The sequence below is a fragment of the Mizuhopecten yessoensis genome, unplaced genomic scaffold, assembly GCF_002113885.1.
Source record: "Mizuhopecten yessoensis strain PY_sf001 unplaced genomic scaffold, ASM211388v2 scaffold715641, whole genome shotgun sequence".
In the NCBI taxonomy this organism is placed as follows: domain Eukaryota; kingdom Metazoa; phylum Mollusca; class Bivalvia; order Pectinida; family Pectinidae; genus Mizuhopecten; species Mizuhopecten yessoensis.
This window is the reverse complement of record NW_018479718.1, coordinates 11,520-28,499: the sequence shown is the minus strand read 5'-3', so window position 1 is coordinate 28,499 and position 16,980 is coordinate 11,520. Positions and strand designations below refer to the sequence as shown.

The window sequence follows — 16,980 nt, the reverse complement described above, 5'->3', positions numbered from 1 at the left end:
TACCTGTTGATTGTTATATTTAGATTTAATGTTTAAATGCTGATCTGCTGTTTTACGCAGATACAGTATTTTAATTTAATATTAAGAACCACGATAACACAGATAGCCCACCTATAAAATAGAGATCGTGCTATTGCAATTTAGCTAGTGCAATTTGGCCATTGTCAAATACAATGCAACGTTCTACATTACAATACGTTCTATGATACCTCGCTGTTGACCTTTGTGGTGCTATCTGTTATACAATACAACGTTCTACATTACAATACATTCTATGACACCTCGCTGTTGGCCTTTGTGGTGCTATCTGTTATACACTACAACGTTCTACATTACAATACGTTCTATGATACCTCGCTGTTGGCCTTTGTGGTGCTATCTGTTATACAATAGAACGTTCTACATTACAATACATTCTATGATACCTCGCTGTTGGCCTTTGTGGTGCTTTCTGTTATACAATACAACGTTCTACATTACAATACGTGCTATGATACCTCGCTGTTGGCCTTTGTGGTGCTTTCTGTTATACAATACAACGTTCTACATTAAAATACATTCTATGATACCTCGCTGTTGGCCTTTGTGGTGCTATCTGTTACATCTAATGTCTGTATGTCTTACAAAGTATAATAAACAATACCGAATACGCTAATCCATAACGCCTGGTAATAACTCCTATTCGGTCTGGGTGGTGAACGTTCGCCGAAGTGGCCGGGACATACCAAACACCTAATAAGAACGAAGCTATTTAATGGTAGCCCAATGCGTGCCTACACATAGCTGCTTCCATTGCCACATATTGCCCTTAATTGTTTTCGCACAATGAGTTATAACGGCACATGCTTCGTCACCTCCTTGCACAAGTCCGATAATTTTGACATCATCCAACAACTTATAAAAATTTCGCTGAATGTGAATTTAAGGATTGACTCCTGTTGAGTTAAGTTTCTAGGGGTATAAACCCAAATGGGTCTTGAGACTTGAGACAAGTTTTATGCATAGCAGTAAGAGTTATGTCCCCTGTGTCGTAGCCAGTAGGCAATTAAATATGAAGGGTCACGGGTCATCTACCTCCCGTTCGTTTTGTCCTCTTCTGGACAATACTTTTGGCTTATGGTTTTATTCACGGTATGGCGGTTTTTTGTTAACCCCACATTGGCTTTTATGATATGTACTCAAGAGTTACAAGTTTCGCGTACACTATATGTATGTATTTTTATGCTATATTTCTAATTCGGAAAACTTACTCAAATTTCATAAACAAATATTTAATTAGTCACCCTCATTGAAGCTGGCCTTTTTCATTCACAGTCCGTGTTGTGTCGCTTCTTGTTATAGTGAGTAATTGCATAAAAGGACTTAGGGTGTTAAGGCTCATTTTTGACCTGATGAAATGTAAAAAAATAACTTGAATTTATCGACCAATTTATGTTATAAACATCATATTGGTTAATTGGGGCTATCTTTCTTGGTGCAGAATTTTGCCAATGCGGATGCGTAGGCGCCCTACTATCGAAACTTAATTGCGGTGTTATTATAGTGTTTTTGGGGCAGTTAGCAAACAGAAATGAAAGTCTCCACATGTGACACACAACCATTCCTTTCTACGAATGAACACTGGTATGACAATGGCATGTCAAATATATATTTGTTTGTTGCCTGCGGAGGCTTTCAAAAATTGAAGAGTGTTTTGTTAATTCCCTTCAAAATGGCTACTTTCCAACCAAATAACGCATATCTAACGATATTTAAACTTTTTTATGCTCCATTAAGGTTTACCCAAATAAATCTATACAGAACAGAAATCTATCCTTAAATGTAAAAGGTCCTAATGTAATTTAAGCCATTATTTTGTAAATCCTTGTTTAAATATATCTATCTTCACCATTTATTGGCATTCCATGAAACATAAAGGCAAAAACCATTAATGTTGGTTTCTCAATATTTTCCTATTTAAAAACACAAACATAAAAAGTAGTCAGATTTTTACCAATATTATTAAGTTTAATGGGAAAGCAGTTGAACAATAATTTGGAGATAAGTATATATACCTTTTCGATAAAATAATTGCTATAAAATAACAGAAAATATCACAAACATTCGTGTTAAACCAGAAATAGAAAGGAGTATATAGTTATAAAATGGCTTAGATAGACACAGAAGCAGACTATAAACATGATAAAAATATGGAAATACATGAATATAAATCTTGTGTGGAGTAGGGCTGCGACGATATATAATTAATATACAACATTTGATATAGCGCCCTTTCTAAATAACATAAGCCCCATTAAAGCGCTTTATAGTATATAGATATACAATTAATACAATTAGTATATACATTAATCAAGACGGTTTTGAGGGATTCGCAGGAGCTGCCTTATCAGGCGCTTACTACTAGTCCTATGTCGCCAGGCTGATATCTCCCTATGTGCCTTTTTATTTAATTTGCAATAGGCAACTATGCCTTTGTGCTTTACACACATTTAAACATGACAATGACATGGTGGCAATAATAAATACATATTTACATGAATTTTATAGCAGCAAAATAACACACATTTACAAGGAACATATTCATTCACAATAGTAAGCATGAACACAGGATGCAATAGACTTTAACAATGCGAAGCGAAGGATGCAAGGAATTAATTTGGTTTACACATTAAACAAAATTCCATGTCTAATTTCATTTGCTTTGTAAATAAACATAGCTAACTTTCTAATAAGAAAATTGTTTTCTGAAGAAACAAGTCCAACAAATTTGTCCATATTTGTTCTACAGTAATATTTTTTTTTCAAAAATGTTGATCTAATTTCAGAGTATAACGGGCATTCAATAACAAAATGATATTCATCTTCAATTTTAGTACACACACTACAATATCGCATTTCTGCAGGTATTGGGTTAGGTCTATGCCATCTCCCTGTTTCTATTTTTAATCTATGGGCAGATATGCGAAGCGATTTTCTATTTTTTTTAACGTTTACTATATAAAGATATTTCTTATAACTAAACTCATTTGATAAACGTATGTAATATCTTGCTCTTGGCGAGTCAACAAGAGCACTATGCCAATCCTGTATAAAAATATCCCTCAATCTAGTCTGAAATAAATTTAAAAATACTTTTTCATCTCCAACTCCTGGTTCAATCCATACATATCCGAAACCATAAGTACATAATAATTTTTTCACTAACTTAGCGTTATGTGTGTATGCCTGCGTGTATGCTGGAGATATAATGTGTTCTGTTTGTGGCTGGACAGTGCTTCCAATGCCATCATATAGTGTCACCTCACTTAACTGCTACAGCACAGATACATTAACATCCACCCCAGACCAATTTATACTCCACCTGGGCTGTTGGATGTGTGAGCACAATCAACCAATAAATTGTGCTACAATATATCGCGATATTTTGAATACGATACGATACTCAAATTGTTTTGGGAGGTCACGATATTTCCGGATTTTACCGTTTCTGATTATAGTCAACTCATATATTAATTTAAAGTAATGCCCCTTTTGGACCGATTCTATTTTCCCCTGTAGTATTGCCATTAAACATTTGCAACATACATGTTCACTTTGATCCTACTGTTACTACATGTATCGTGATATGTATCGTATCGTGACTGCAGTATCGTGATACGTATTGTATCGTTGAAGCCCTAGTGTGGAGTGAGGTAACACAGATTATACAATGCCTTTCATCGTCAATTTGACACCTGGTGTTCAAAGGTTTGTGCTGTTTGCATTCGTTAAGGTTTTGGATTCTTCATTTTTTACGTCCATTTTACAGCTACGGACGGACATATGAAGAATGGTGTCGAGGGAAATACCGCCGAAAGAAAAATAAGTTAATGAAAAGACAGGGGTCTAGAGTGATGCAATGAAGAGAAGCTAATGGCGAAGGTATCATAGGTGGAATATGTATTCCCTTCGTGTCATTAATGATTCTTACAAGTGTGGCAACAGTTTGATTATAGCAACTGACACATATCACTGTGTTATATATATATACATATGACACAAACATGTATGCAGAAAATGATTCGGGTATCATTTTATAAACTCATTAATGTTTTTGTATTCGTCGGTGTTTCCTAGTAATACATGGTAAACAAACGTTTCCTGATAAAAGCATATCAAAAGCTAAAAGACAATTACAAAGGAAATAAACTAATATCTATAACACCCATGGTGGAAAAAAAACCTAACATGAACGTAATATAAAACAAATATATAAGGTAAACAATGTCAAAATTGAATAAGGTTAAATATCCAATTAATAATATTTCTTGTCGTTCATACAAGAGAGCTTTTAATTTCCGCGGAGGATTATTGGTATTGTAGATCATGGGCCGACTTGATTTTGTTTTGATCATTTTTTGTTCTTGTTAACGTCTTCCTATTGTTTTGACGTCCCGTCTGTTCCAGCTGATGTCGTGCTTTGTTTTGACATCTTCTTAAATTAGGTTCTGCTGGTGTTGTATTCCTCCTTGCTTCATACAGGTGTTTAAATTGTCTATATTATTCCGTTTGACATCTCCGCGGTTCCTGCTGGTGTTTTCACTGGAGATCTCCGCGGTTCCTGCTGGTTGTTCAGTGGAGATCTCCGCGGTTCCTGCTGGTGTTTTCACTGGAGATCTCCGCGGTTCCTGCTGGTTGTTCACTGGAGATCTCCGCGGGTCCTGCTGGTGTTTTCACTGGAGATCTCCGCAAATTCACTATAAAAATCATTGGTGAGACAACAATGTTTTCGGTCCGACAAGGAATATCAAAAGACTTTGTCATATGTCACAGATAACTCATATTCTACCAGAGTCATTATTTTCATTTATGTTTTACTCTTATGTCTTTTCGTTGGTAACACTTAATTTAGATACTTCTTGTATCTGTTGTGTGGATTAAAAGAGTGTACCTATCATTTGAAGGTCAAGTGTGTTTTGATATTTTATTAAGTTTTCGTAATAAAGTAAATTTTGGTGCAGTTATTGGTGTTGTAGATTATTATTTTGTTAGATAGAACTATTTACTTATTTTATCTGATGATTCAAGAGATATCTTTCTGACCTTATAAAAATACAGAATGAAGAAACATATCTTTGCTTGTTCTCTCCATTATATTCCACAAATCGAGTAGAGGTTTTGCTGACAATCGACACTGGTCAGACCTGTCAGGGTCAACATGACACAGTGGCCTTCAGTAGGATCGGGGTTGCCAGGAGACCAGAAGTCACCGTGGAGAACATCCGTTCCTCCACTGTACCGCCACACGTGAGAACTGTAGACTCCGGAAACGTAGAATCTGTAGTCGTGTTCTGACATAAAACAAAAGATAGATACAGCACCAAATAAATATACGATAAACTGAAAAACATCGCTATACTTCAAAAAATGATAGAATACATCACTAATGAATTATCTAGACTGAGAAATTGAAAACCAGGAGTGAGATATTCAAAGTGTAGCACGATCCTTTGCCGTGTGATAAATTTAAAAATATTGTTCTGAGATTATTTTGTCTGTACGACACATGAATGAATAATTATTTTTCTTTTACACTTTACTACCGTAACAATAAGTTGAAATGGTGAGGCAGTTCAGCGTACAATCATCACAGTAGCATGATATAAATGACAAAAGCAATGAGGCTACACGTGCTAAATTTGTGAAGGTGATGACCTGTTTAAGGTTTTTTATTCGTGTCAGCTCTTTCCCTAGGGTACATTATTTTGTTCAACGTCCTTTTAACAGCTAATGTCATTTAAAGACGTGCCTCCATGTAGTTGGTGCATGCGTGCATGTGTGTGTGTGTGCTGGAGGTAGGGTATGTTGGTGTTATTGCCGCCTTGTGATAGCGCGGATCTGATGTCTATTGCATAGTGCTACCTCTGAAATACCATGCCGAAGGCACCCAGCACAACATTTCGCCAGGTCACATTATATACAGGTAGGGAATAGAAATTATACTTCCCATTAGAAAAAAGAATGCAAATTTGAAGTGTTGTGTACCTTTCTGTGTTTACTTTGAATAAAGACTAGGTCATTTTGTATGTAAGACAAATTGTGAATAGAACTATTACTTGAATTTAAAGGCGATAATTTGTTGTTTGCCACTCTTACATTCTACATGCACTTACAAGGCATTTTGCAGTCAACGTGGCTTACATTGATATAAGCCACTATGAACCACGTTGATGCAGGTTAAACTCACTTCACATGTGTATTCCTTTTTTTCAAGCGAAACCATTATATGACTCTTACATGTCTGGAGGATATAGAAATTGAAGCTAAATGTTCCCAAGAGTTGGACATTTCTATCCTACGTAATGAACATTGGAAATCGTTATTTTCCTACATCGCCTACCATTTTATTTGATCGCGATGTGTTGCCGAAATATTGTTGCAAGTAAAGCATAATACTGAAACGACTTTTAAATAATCTATACCATTGGAGTGAGCGCATCACAGTTCAGTAGATAATGGACTGTAATCAACAAAACAAAAAACAACACCTTGGAAAATAAAAATTCAGCAATATATATTGTGATGACATCAAATTTGTCACGGCATGACGTAGTTTGATTAAAAATAAAACCGGAAAACGCTGCGGTATCACCAAGGAAGTACGGAATAAATGTTGACACCACCCATGATACACTGCTTAAAGTGATTATATGAAAGTGACGTTTCTCTTGCTTACTCAGCACACGGTATCTGTCGATAATTTCCTTTAGACCTGTCAGCTTAGACGTTGTATCGACCCTCATCAATTGTGTGTACTGTCTTGTACAAGTAGTTGAAGCATCTGTCTGGTTCTTCCTCACCTCGATGATATTGTACACCATGGTAGCTCCCTGGTCTTCTTTGTACCCATACATGTCCAGGATATCTGTATTAAGTTAACACAAACATAACAAAAGCCTTGCATTTTATATACAACATTGTCCCAAAGCACGTCTCTCTCACAAATACAGCAAATACAAACATGTGTCCGAGTCTGCTGATATGTAAAGTCCGGGTTGGTTTTGGTCATAGTGCTGTCTATCAACGTTTAAAAGATTGCAGAGATTCAGTAATAACATATGACCATTGTCCCAACACCCTCGAATTATAATCACAATTGATAATTGTATATGAAAGTTATCTTCATTAAATATTTAATACTTAAAATACTTACCTGATCTGTTCAAAGATGAAGTTATACTTATTTAAATTATACTTTTAAGAGGAACATAAACGCGCGTGCGCGCTTGCCTCCAAGAGATTGTTCATGAATCGAAAACACAGCTGTACATGAACATTCACCATACTATTCTGCACATTTCGTCCTAGATTGGTCATATCTTACCTTGGTTGACAAATACACCTACTTCAGAAGTGTAACAGCCTGGTTTGACGACCCAGGTTTTGTAACATGTGCACCGCTGTATTCCGTCGACGGTTTGGTAAGTGTATGACACACAAGTACCATCCCTGAAACAATTCAAGGCACAATCCTTCATGGTTGGCACGTTCGGCATTGTTGTGATGACGGATTGCGGGCCCACCATTTCCTCAGTAAGGATTACAGACTTTTTTGAGAACTTATAATGTCCACCTGATCAACAGAAAAAGTCACAGTAAAAGAACTATTAGTCACGTTGAATACCATACCTAAGAAAAAAGGGGGTAGTTATCTCCACTAACTCAATAGACAAAGTATTGAACAGTCGAAATTAAGAATAATATGTCGAAGTTATGATGAAGTGTGTAACACTTGTCATCATGTCGAGTAGTTTTGTGAACAGTCCCCCTACAGATATGGATGAGTACCTTCCACATGTTATTCTGGCTTACCGCGCAAATGAGTTAGAAAGTAAACAGATTAGACTCATTGGATGATGTTCCGGAGAGAAGCCAGCATACCAGTTTAAAATGCCAAAGCAAATTAGGCCATTCCTCAGTATAAGTGGGCATAACAGCTGAAGGAGTTGATGGAGAAGGCTCATGAACATGAAAGACAAAATGTGGAGGGAGCCAGATACGCCTACAAACTGTACTGCTATAGGAGGTTGGTCTGGACTGACTTCAAACCTTGGGACTTTGTGAATGTACTCTTCCATACTTAAGGAACTATACTCATGTATATGTTCTTCCCCAACGTACGGTCGGGACCTTTGAAAGTAACTGAAAGACCAGTGAATTTCGAACAAGTTTAGGTGTGGTCAAAAAGATCCGATGCATCTGATGCATGTCGATATAATGAGAATGAGACATGTACAAGCAATGACTGTATATGTTTACTGATAGATACTGATTATCTCAAATAATGCTTGCTCAGACATAAGCAAAACCATATTTTGAACTCAAAATAGATAAACTAGGTAAAAATAAGACTAATTGTCCGTTCGCAACATGGTCTAGTAAACCACAATATTCTATAGTGGTGCACAAAGAACACATGGTGATAATCGACACTGCTAATAAAGGGAATTAAAATCTCTGTATTACATTCTCTCAAACAAGGGGTAAAACGAAAAAAAGTTATATCTCCCATAGAAATTGTGCAAAACATACGTAAATCGGTAGTGAACAACTAAATATGTAAGAAAAATTGAATAGCTGTCATCAAATATTTTAATAGGCAAACGTAGATCGCAAGTGTATAGCTAATGGTACGTGAAAAAAGTTTCAGAAAGGTTGGTTATGAAAACTTATACCGCAGTACTTTGACCAAAATTCATATACGGAAATCAGGAAAGGGGCATGACTGAAATAAGAAAAAATAACCCTGAAATGAAAATTACAATCAAATAAGCATTTATCAATCATGCGAACCAAATTAAATAACAATCGACCAAGATGATATGTCGGTGGCACGAGGGACGGGCGCTCTAATTCAAGGATTCCGCCTAGTCTGTCAACAGTAGAAGCGATCATTTAGTTTAAAACATCAATGCCTAATTAAACCACATCAATCTACGGACGTGCACATGTATTGCATGATGATTTCTCACACTCGGGTTGTAACGTGCAAAATAATTCGCTTAAACAAGCCTAGCCTAGTTGCAGGGAGGGGTATACATATATCAAGAGTGTTGCTTACCGTTCTGTTTCTTGATTTTACACCCACTGACATCAAACCTGAAGGTGATACGCCCCTGCCAGGATTGCGGGTTGATACGCAGATGACGAGCTGTGATGTGTGGGGTAACTTCTGACGTCACTGGCGTGTTTTGGTCATGACTTCCAATAAACATCTTAAAGAACAAAGTCAAACTAGTCAGTCGTCTTAATAGATAACCTTTTGAGAATTACGGTATCTCACCAAGATAATGATCGGTTAATAAAATACCATTTGTTTTCACTATAGTGCATACTAAGTTTAAAATTCGTTTACATGTCCCCAGGGCATTTTCTTTGACATATTAGTGACGCTGATATGGGTACGACAGGGTTCACTATTTTATCAAAATGACGATCAAAATCAAAGTTTTACGTTATCAGAAATTGTATATGGTTTAAAGAAGAATATGCTGTAAGTTATGAGTGCAAACATGTAATTAAATTTTACACCCACTTCCGGTTATTGTCTAAACAAATCTAAAACTAACAATATGTATCGTTAGGTATACAACATTGTGTTACTATTGTGAAGGCCCGGAACACATACATGTACCCTCCTACCTTCTTGTAGAAACAGGCCTATGTTTAAAAAGGTGTGACTTGTATTTGGTCCATGGTCGAGTGACACAAAAATATATTCAATTTCGTCACATCGTTGTACAGGTAAAGAAAACAAATCCCTCACTCAGTCAAAGCCTGGTAAAGGGACCTTTCGGTCTTTAAACGTTTTGATACATTTAATAAGTACATTGATTGTGTTGAAAGTAAAAGTTTAATGTTACATATTTCCATTTCAAAACTGGGGAATATCTTAGAAAATATCCTAATGCCATCTGTTAGAAGCAGGCCGTGATTAACACAAAGTGTGACTCACATTTGGAGCTCCATTTGGTGACCTGACCATTGTCCACGTGACGCCGTCCATGCTGTAGAGTAGATAGTATGTTGTGACCCACTCTGTATAGTCGAATCTTCCTTGTACGGTTACTGCTCTAATTATCGTATCTACTGAAAACGTGACCTGAAAAGGTAACTTAATGTTATGTTCCCTTAATGAACAATGTTCATGATAACAAAAACAAACACATAAGAACATGCTTTTATAACAAATGAACCATGATAAACATTATTCTATTAATACATGTTTTTCCAACGTAAAATTTCAAAGTCAACATGCAAATAAGCTATAATGAAGTCATTAAAAATGTTGAATTCGAATGACTCGAATAAATATATGGTCGACATGGTTGGCATTTACTAGACTCATTTTATTCTTTATTGTGCTTGATCTTTATCAATAAACGAAGCTACGGTCGTGACTCTCTGATCTTGATGGAGATTCACAATATCAACATGCGTCGCTGAGTGTTACATTGCGTCCTAATTTGATATCCCACTCTTCATTACAATCATATGTCAAGAAGAAGCGATAAAACTCTTTTTCGGAATATTTTATTTATTAGCAATCAATGATATATAATAACTCTATTACAAAGTCTTACCTGTATAAACTGGTCTGTATTGATAACGCCACTTTGCCAACCTCCAAGTCTCTTTGGTGTTGATAGGAAATCACCAGGATAGAAAAGCCTGGCATTTCTTGGACGATGGTCATGTTCGTGTTCAAGGTAACTGGAAGCGGACATTGCAGTATCATTGACGCCATGGAGACCAGAGACCAGGTAGTCCGAACATATGACGATATCTATAATATAAGGGCGTTTGGTATGCTGACAAGTTAACCATTAATACTTCAATGAGATCACAGGGTGATAAGCGATCGATCATAACACACACGACGTAACATATCTTTGTATTGACTTTTCGGATACTTCGGGAAGGAGATAGGAATATACTCGCTGTTACCAACTGCATTTTGTGAGACGCAACAGATGTAGGGAACCCCAGCATTATTGTGGATATGCGACTGTGCCCTCTTATTTAGGACTCAGATAAACTTCGCCCCTTTGGGATTTATATAATCCCTTCCCGCCTCACTATGACCTTTTCGTTTCCTAGCTCCTTGATTTCGGATTTCGGATTTTAGCAAAGAACAGGCTTGCTGTACCCCACTTCATGTTGTAAGAGTATTACATTATTTGTTTAGGGTGCATTTAAGAAGTCAAAATAAATTTGCTACCAGCGGCAAAAACGAAACGGTATAGGCATCATTTAATATATGAAAAAATAGATATATACAAAACTTGATATAGCCACCTATCTAGCTAGAATAAGACATTCTGAAGCGCTTTACAGTAAATAGATATACAATTGATACAAACAATACAATTAACATATACATTAAATACTACAATGCAATTTTGATGAATGTGCAGGAAGTGCTTTACCAGGCAATTACTACTAGTCATATGCCACCTGGATTATATCTACATATGTGTGTGTACCTGTGTGTGTGGTGGAGATATATTGGTAACATGTCCAAATTATATAGAGAAGGAGAGAGAAAGACATCTTAGGTCTTCTAAGTAAGATAGATGCTTTGCTACATCCAACAATAAAAGAAGGACAAAACATAACACTTAGAGAATCAAAAGGATAGACATCACCCTAGATAATGCTCCAATGACTTTTGAAATAACATGTCATAGTTATAAACGAAGATATACATTCATCTCTTAGAATGAACAACAGAATTGACCAACGCCTTGGAAATAGCAATACGTCGTTCCTTTATTACAGAAACTGTGATCTGCCAAGCGAGACATCATCGATAAATATAACGGTACACTAGTTTTACGATTATTACAAATGTATATCATATACAGTAAAATAACAAACACTCGTTTATTAACATTAAATATTGCATACAGCCGACCATGGTACGATGTTAAGATATCTATTTATAGGGCATTGTCATACATTAATGATCGTTTTAATATTTACAGAATGCTACGTACCTGTCATTACACATTGAAAACAGCAACAGCAATATATCAAAGTTGTGAACTTCATCGCTCGTATAGAGATGACGACATCTAGGGAAAAACACAATATTTCATATCTTCGGTATTTTCCATTTCATGTGTACATGTTTAATAGATAATTTAGATTATTAATCGTGTTCAAAGTGTTTAATGTTTACAAAACATTATTCATATTGCGTGTGCCTTTCATGAGACGCTAGAAAATATCAATAATGCGAAGCTTTATGGTAAAAAATACTAAATACAGTCTATGGGTTATACACGTTGCCACAAACAACGATGGGCATTTCAATAAAGTGTTTTATTTCTCTCTCACCAGAAAACTGTGCAATCACATTGAGGCTTTGTGTGATGTTTTAAGCGGTTTAAAGTCAAGATACCGGTTATTTGCACTATCATTTGAAAAAAGTAAGAGCCGTTTCCGAAAGCTCGCAAAATATGTTTTCAACTACTGTTTGTGTTCAACACGTACTTAGCATATATTTTGGTTCTTGTCCTAAACAATGGTTCAGACTCAACATAAACTGAATACTTCAGAAAGGAATGCTTGTTCTTCCAATCTGCAAAAAAAACACGTCCAAAACAATACACTGTATTCCCATAGAATACACTGTATTCCCATAGAATACACAGTATTCCCATAGAATACACAGTATTCCCATAGAATACACAGTATTCCCGTACAATACACAGTATTCCCATACAATACACATTATTCCCATAGAATACAGAGTATTCCCATAGGATACAGAGTATTCCCATAAAATACACAATATTCCCATAGAATACACAGTATTCCCATATAATACACAGTATTCCCATATAATACAAAGTATTCCCATACAATACACAGTAGTCCTATACAATACATGTTATTCCCATAGAATACACAGTATTCCCATATAAGACACAGTATTCCCATAGAATACACAGTATTCCAATACAATACACAATATTCCCATACAATACACAGCATTCCCATAGAATATGGAGGAAGTCAATAAAATGCAGATAACTCATAACAGAGATCAACATTACAACCCAGAAGATACCAATACAAAATAGGATCACCCAATATTATGAAGGTCGTCTTATATACAATACAGAAGACGCCAATACAACACACAGTAGGCCGATCCGAAACGGAAAATGAACATACATTACAAAAAACATACAAAAAAACACAGAGTGCGTCAATACAAGGCTAAGGGAATATATAACATACTGATAGCACTTGTACCAACAAAGAGTGCGTCAATACAAGGTTAAGGAAATATATAACATACTGATAGCACTTATACAAACAGAGAGTGCGTCAATACAAGGTTAAGGGAGTATATAACATACTAATAGCACTTGCACAAACAGGGAGTGCGCCAATACAAGGCTAAGGAAATATATAACACATTGATAACACTTGTACAAACAGAGAGTGCGTCAATACAAGGCTAACGGAATATATAACATACTGATAGCACTTGTACCAACAGAGAGTGCGTCACTACAAGGTTTAGGGAATATATAATATACTGATAGCACTTGTACCAACAGAGAGTGCGTCACTACAAGGTTAAGGGAATATATAACATACTGATAGCACTTGTACCAACAGAGAGTGCGTCAATACAAGGTTAAGGAAATATATAACATACTGATAGCACTTGCACAAACAAAGAGTGCACCAATCTTATTGCGCCAGTATAATAAATATGTCGAATTTAAAAAAGACGCAAATAAACACAGGGTTATCAAATCCTACAAGGAGTGCGCCAATACAATACGAAACACGTCAATACATTACGTCAAAAGAAAACAGAGAACAAAAATGGTAAACAAACAACGGGAACACAATATACAGAGCGGCAACACAATAATCTTTTCGCAAACACACAAGGTCAAATACATTAAACTTTCGTTTTGTTTTTACAATAGGGGTATTTGCAATAAGAGGTATGCGTATACGCATAAGGATACAGATATGTGTTTTAAGAGGAGCGACCATTATTCATAAATGTTGGTAAAATAGTTTTAACATTTCTGTTATTGCTTTAATAAATAAATAGGCATTGTGAATTGTGAGCTCTAATATTAACACGATAGGGGCAAGACACAGAACCATGATCTGGCTAAAAGTCTCTCTCCTGTGACCAAGCAAGGTGCCAATAACAGCGGAAATCTTTATTTGGTCAATCATGTGCTCTACAAACACTCTATGCCTTCGAATTGTTCTATTGAAAAGACGAAGGCGTTTTTAATTTCTGATCGGCCGACGATACATTTGCGCGGAAGTGGATGACGTTATTAAAGGATGGTGATAGGAATATGCTGTCCCCTAGAATGTAGCAACTGGCGGTAGGTCCAATGCGAACCCATTATAACCAATCTCTGCCATCAGCCTAAATGTTTGTGCATTATTGTTGTGCCCACAAAGCTCAGATTCCACATGTCGGATATTAAGTTCGTGATCTATCACCACCTGTGTATGGATACAGTGATATCTCCTATGACCACTGAATATAAATTGCTGATTTTCTTCGGAGATATATATCTCATGTGACGTACCGTATAGCCCACGGCTTCCGGTATTCGACGCCACCTTCCGCGACGTTGGCGCCATTCTTGTCGTGATGGCGACGTGATGTGTTTTGGTAATGCTTCTTCAACGACTTATTGATCATAAACGTATACATGTAGCATATCCAAGTACCTCATTAGTACATAATTTATATATAGACACTTTGATAATTTATTTAAAATGCTAGGCAGTACATTTGGATACTATATCAATGGAAAGATCTCAACACTAGCATTATCGGAATGTAGCAACACTTCCAGATTATATCTGGTCATCCACCCGACTCCATCACGTGTGTATGGAAAGTTATCGCTTGGCTACATAAGCATAACGGCACGGACTTTTCGTTTTACAGCATACAGCAGCTGTTTTCAAATACATCAATACGATAAAATGTATCGTTAGAAAGGACATATATATATGTGTATACGCATAGTGTACATTCCCAACATTTACAAACAATGTTTACTCCCTCTAAATCCGTATACGTATACTTATACGTATCTGTATACCTCGTTTTGTAAGTACCCCTATAACTGGTATTCCGACACAATACTATTTACGGTTATATAATACAGTAAATACCTATATATTTCATGTAGTATAACGATACATTTATTATATCATACAGAATGCATATTAACATAGAAAATACACCGATGCCGTTCGAAAGCGCACAAAATACAACAGTACGTAAAATTCTCAACCCAAATTAATCCAGCAGTGTCGAAAGCTAACTAAATGGTGGATATTATGTTTAGAACTTTCTTTTTATGGAAAAAGCTCTTTTTACAACCCTGTACAAGTCCCTTATTCGTCCACACCTGGAATACGCTACGCAAGGGGCTTGCAGAGGCCTCCGCCAGTCCTGTTGGAACTTTCACAGAGTGAAGACCTCAGAAGAATGACAGATAAAGAGAAACACCAGTATGCTGTTGCTGCTCTCATGCATTACAACAACCTCTTGCAGTTGGCATTGCACCAGGTCAGGATGTCCAAGGCAGAGTCCAAGAAGAAAAGGAAGAGGAGAGAGAGAAAGTGGTGGGTGATACCCTGAATAGGAAGGCGACCCCAGTTTGGTGTTTATGACAAGCTGATGGCTGAACTCAGAGCTGAAGTCCAAGCCTCCTTCCAAAACTTCCTGTGCATGCCAACAGAGATATTTGATGAGTAGTTGGCAAAAGTCGACACAGGGGTCACTGCTGAAGGCTGGACCAAACCCTTAAGTATAGCCTCTGACTCCTTGATCTTCTCCTGCAGGGTACCCATCACGTCAACCTGGATGGTGGTATCCTCCTCCTGTCCAGATCTTCTCGGTCTCTTGGAACTCGTGCTGCTGGAGGCTGCTATGGCAGGGGTGGCAGATATGGAAGGTATGGTAGTAGACTCCTTCATAGATTATCCATCTACCGGTAAATCCTCCCCCTGGACAGTTGCTGCAGATGAGGCTGTGCTGGGTATGATGGGCTTGGCTGGCTCCGGTCTATGTCGCACTACCTCCTGCAGGAATCTTAAGTTGCTGAGCACCCACTCTTCCCTCTCTGTTCTTCTTGGGGCATCTTCACCGCTCTTGTGCTTAATGAGTCTGGTATTCTTATCCCGCAGTGACCGGAACCAGCCCTTCAAGTGCTTCACTGTCTTGTGCATCTTCTCTTCCTGGGTCGCCCACAACTTCCCCTTGTTGGTAATCTTGTGGTAATCCTGGAGCTTAGAGTCCCACAATGTTCCGTTCTCTTGCAACCACTCAACCATGATGGCCTCATCAGATTCAGAGAAGCTGCAGTCAATCCTGTCACTCTTGTTCCTCTTGCCTCTGTCCTTTGAGGAGGCTGGTGACAATCTTCTGAAGGAGGAGAAGCTAGAACCTGTAGACCCTGGAGAGGCTGGAGATTGCGACTAGGACCTGGATGGGGTGACTGTTGCCCTCTGCTTCTTCGGCTGCTTCTGCTACTGGCTGTCGTCCTCGCTTTCGACAGGAGTGGTGTGGACCTCTGCGATGATGGTAACAACCTCTTGGTTTGGAGATGATGCTGCTCGTTTGCCCATGCTGCTGCCCCGACCTCTGCTGCTGGCCTTCTTGCTCTTGGGAAGCATACTTCTGCGATGTTGACTGCGCGGTGGTTGAAATGGACGTGATACACTCTGGCCAAAAGCTCCCTTTTATACTGCGCATCCAGCAGCAGGTTGGCGAAACGTTACACAAACGCTCCACGCGTTACTCGAACGTTACAGGAACGCTAGGCAGACGCTGTGGAAACGTCGAAAACGTCGGCAAGACGCTGGGCAAACGTCGAGAACGTTGGCTAGACGCTGGCATAAACAAGGAAACGCTACCTGGAC

At 37.6% G+C, this 16,980-nt stretch overlaps 1 protein-coding gene across 1 annotated transcript; it reads right to left on the bottom strand.

Moving 5' to 3' along the window:
- Window positions 1–16,038: 16,038 nt before the first annotated feature.
- Window positions 16,039–16,734, bottom strand: LOC110441170. Its single transcript, XM_021484268.1, has 2 exons — window positions 16,592–16,734; window positions 16,039–16,483 (listed from the first exon to the last, which is right to left on the bottom strand). The coding sequence occupies exons 1-2, from the start codon at window positions 16,732–16,734 to the stop codon at window positions 16,039–16,041; spliced, it is 588 nt and encodes a 195-aa protein (XP_021339943.1).
- Window positions 16,735–16,980: the final 246 nt, after the last annotated feature.

Coding starts and splice junctions, on each gene's coding strand:
- LOC110441170 (XM_021484268.1), bottom strand. CDS start 16,734: ATGCTTCCCAAGAGCAAGAAGGCCAGCAGCAGAGGTCGGGGCAGCAGC. Junction 16,484..16,591: donor GAAAGCGAGGACGACAGCCA/GTAGCAGAAGCA, acceptor CTCCTCCTTCAG/AAGATTGTCACCAGCCTCCT.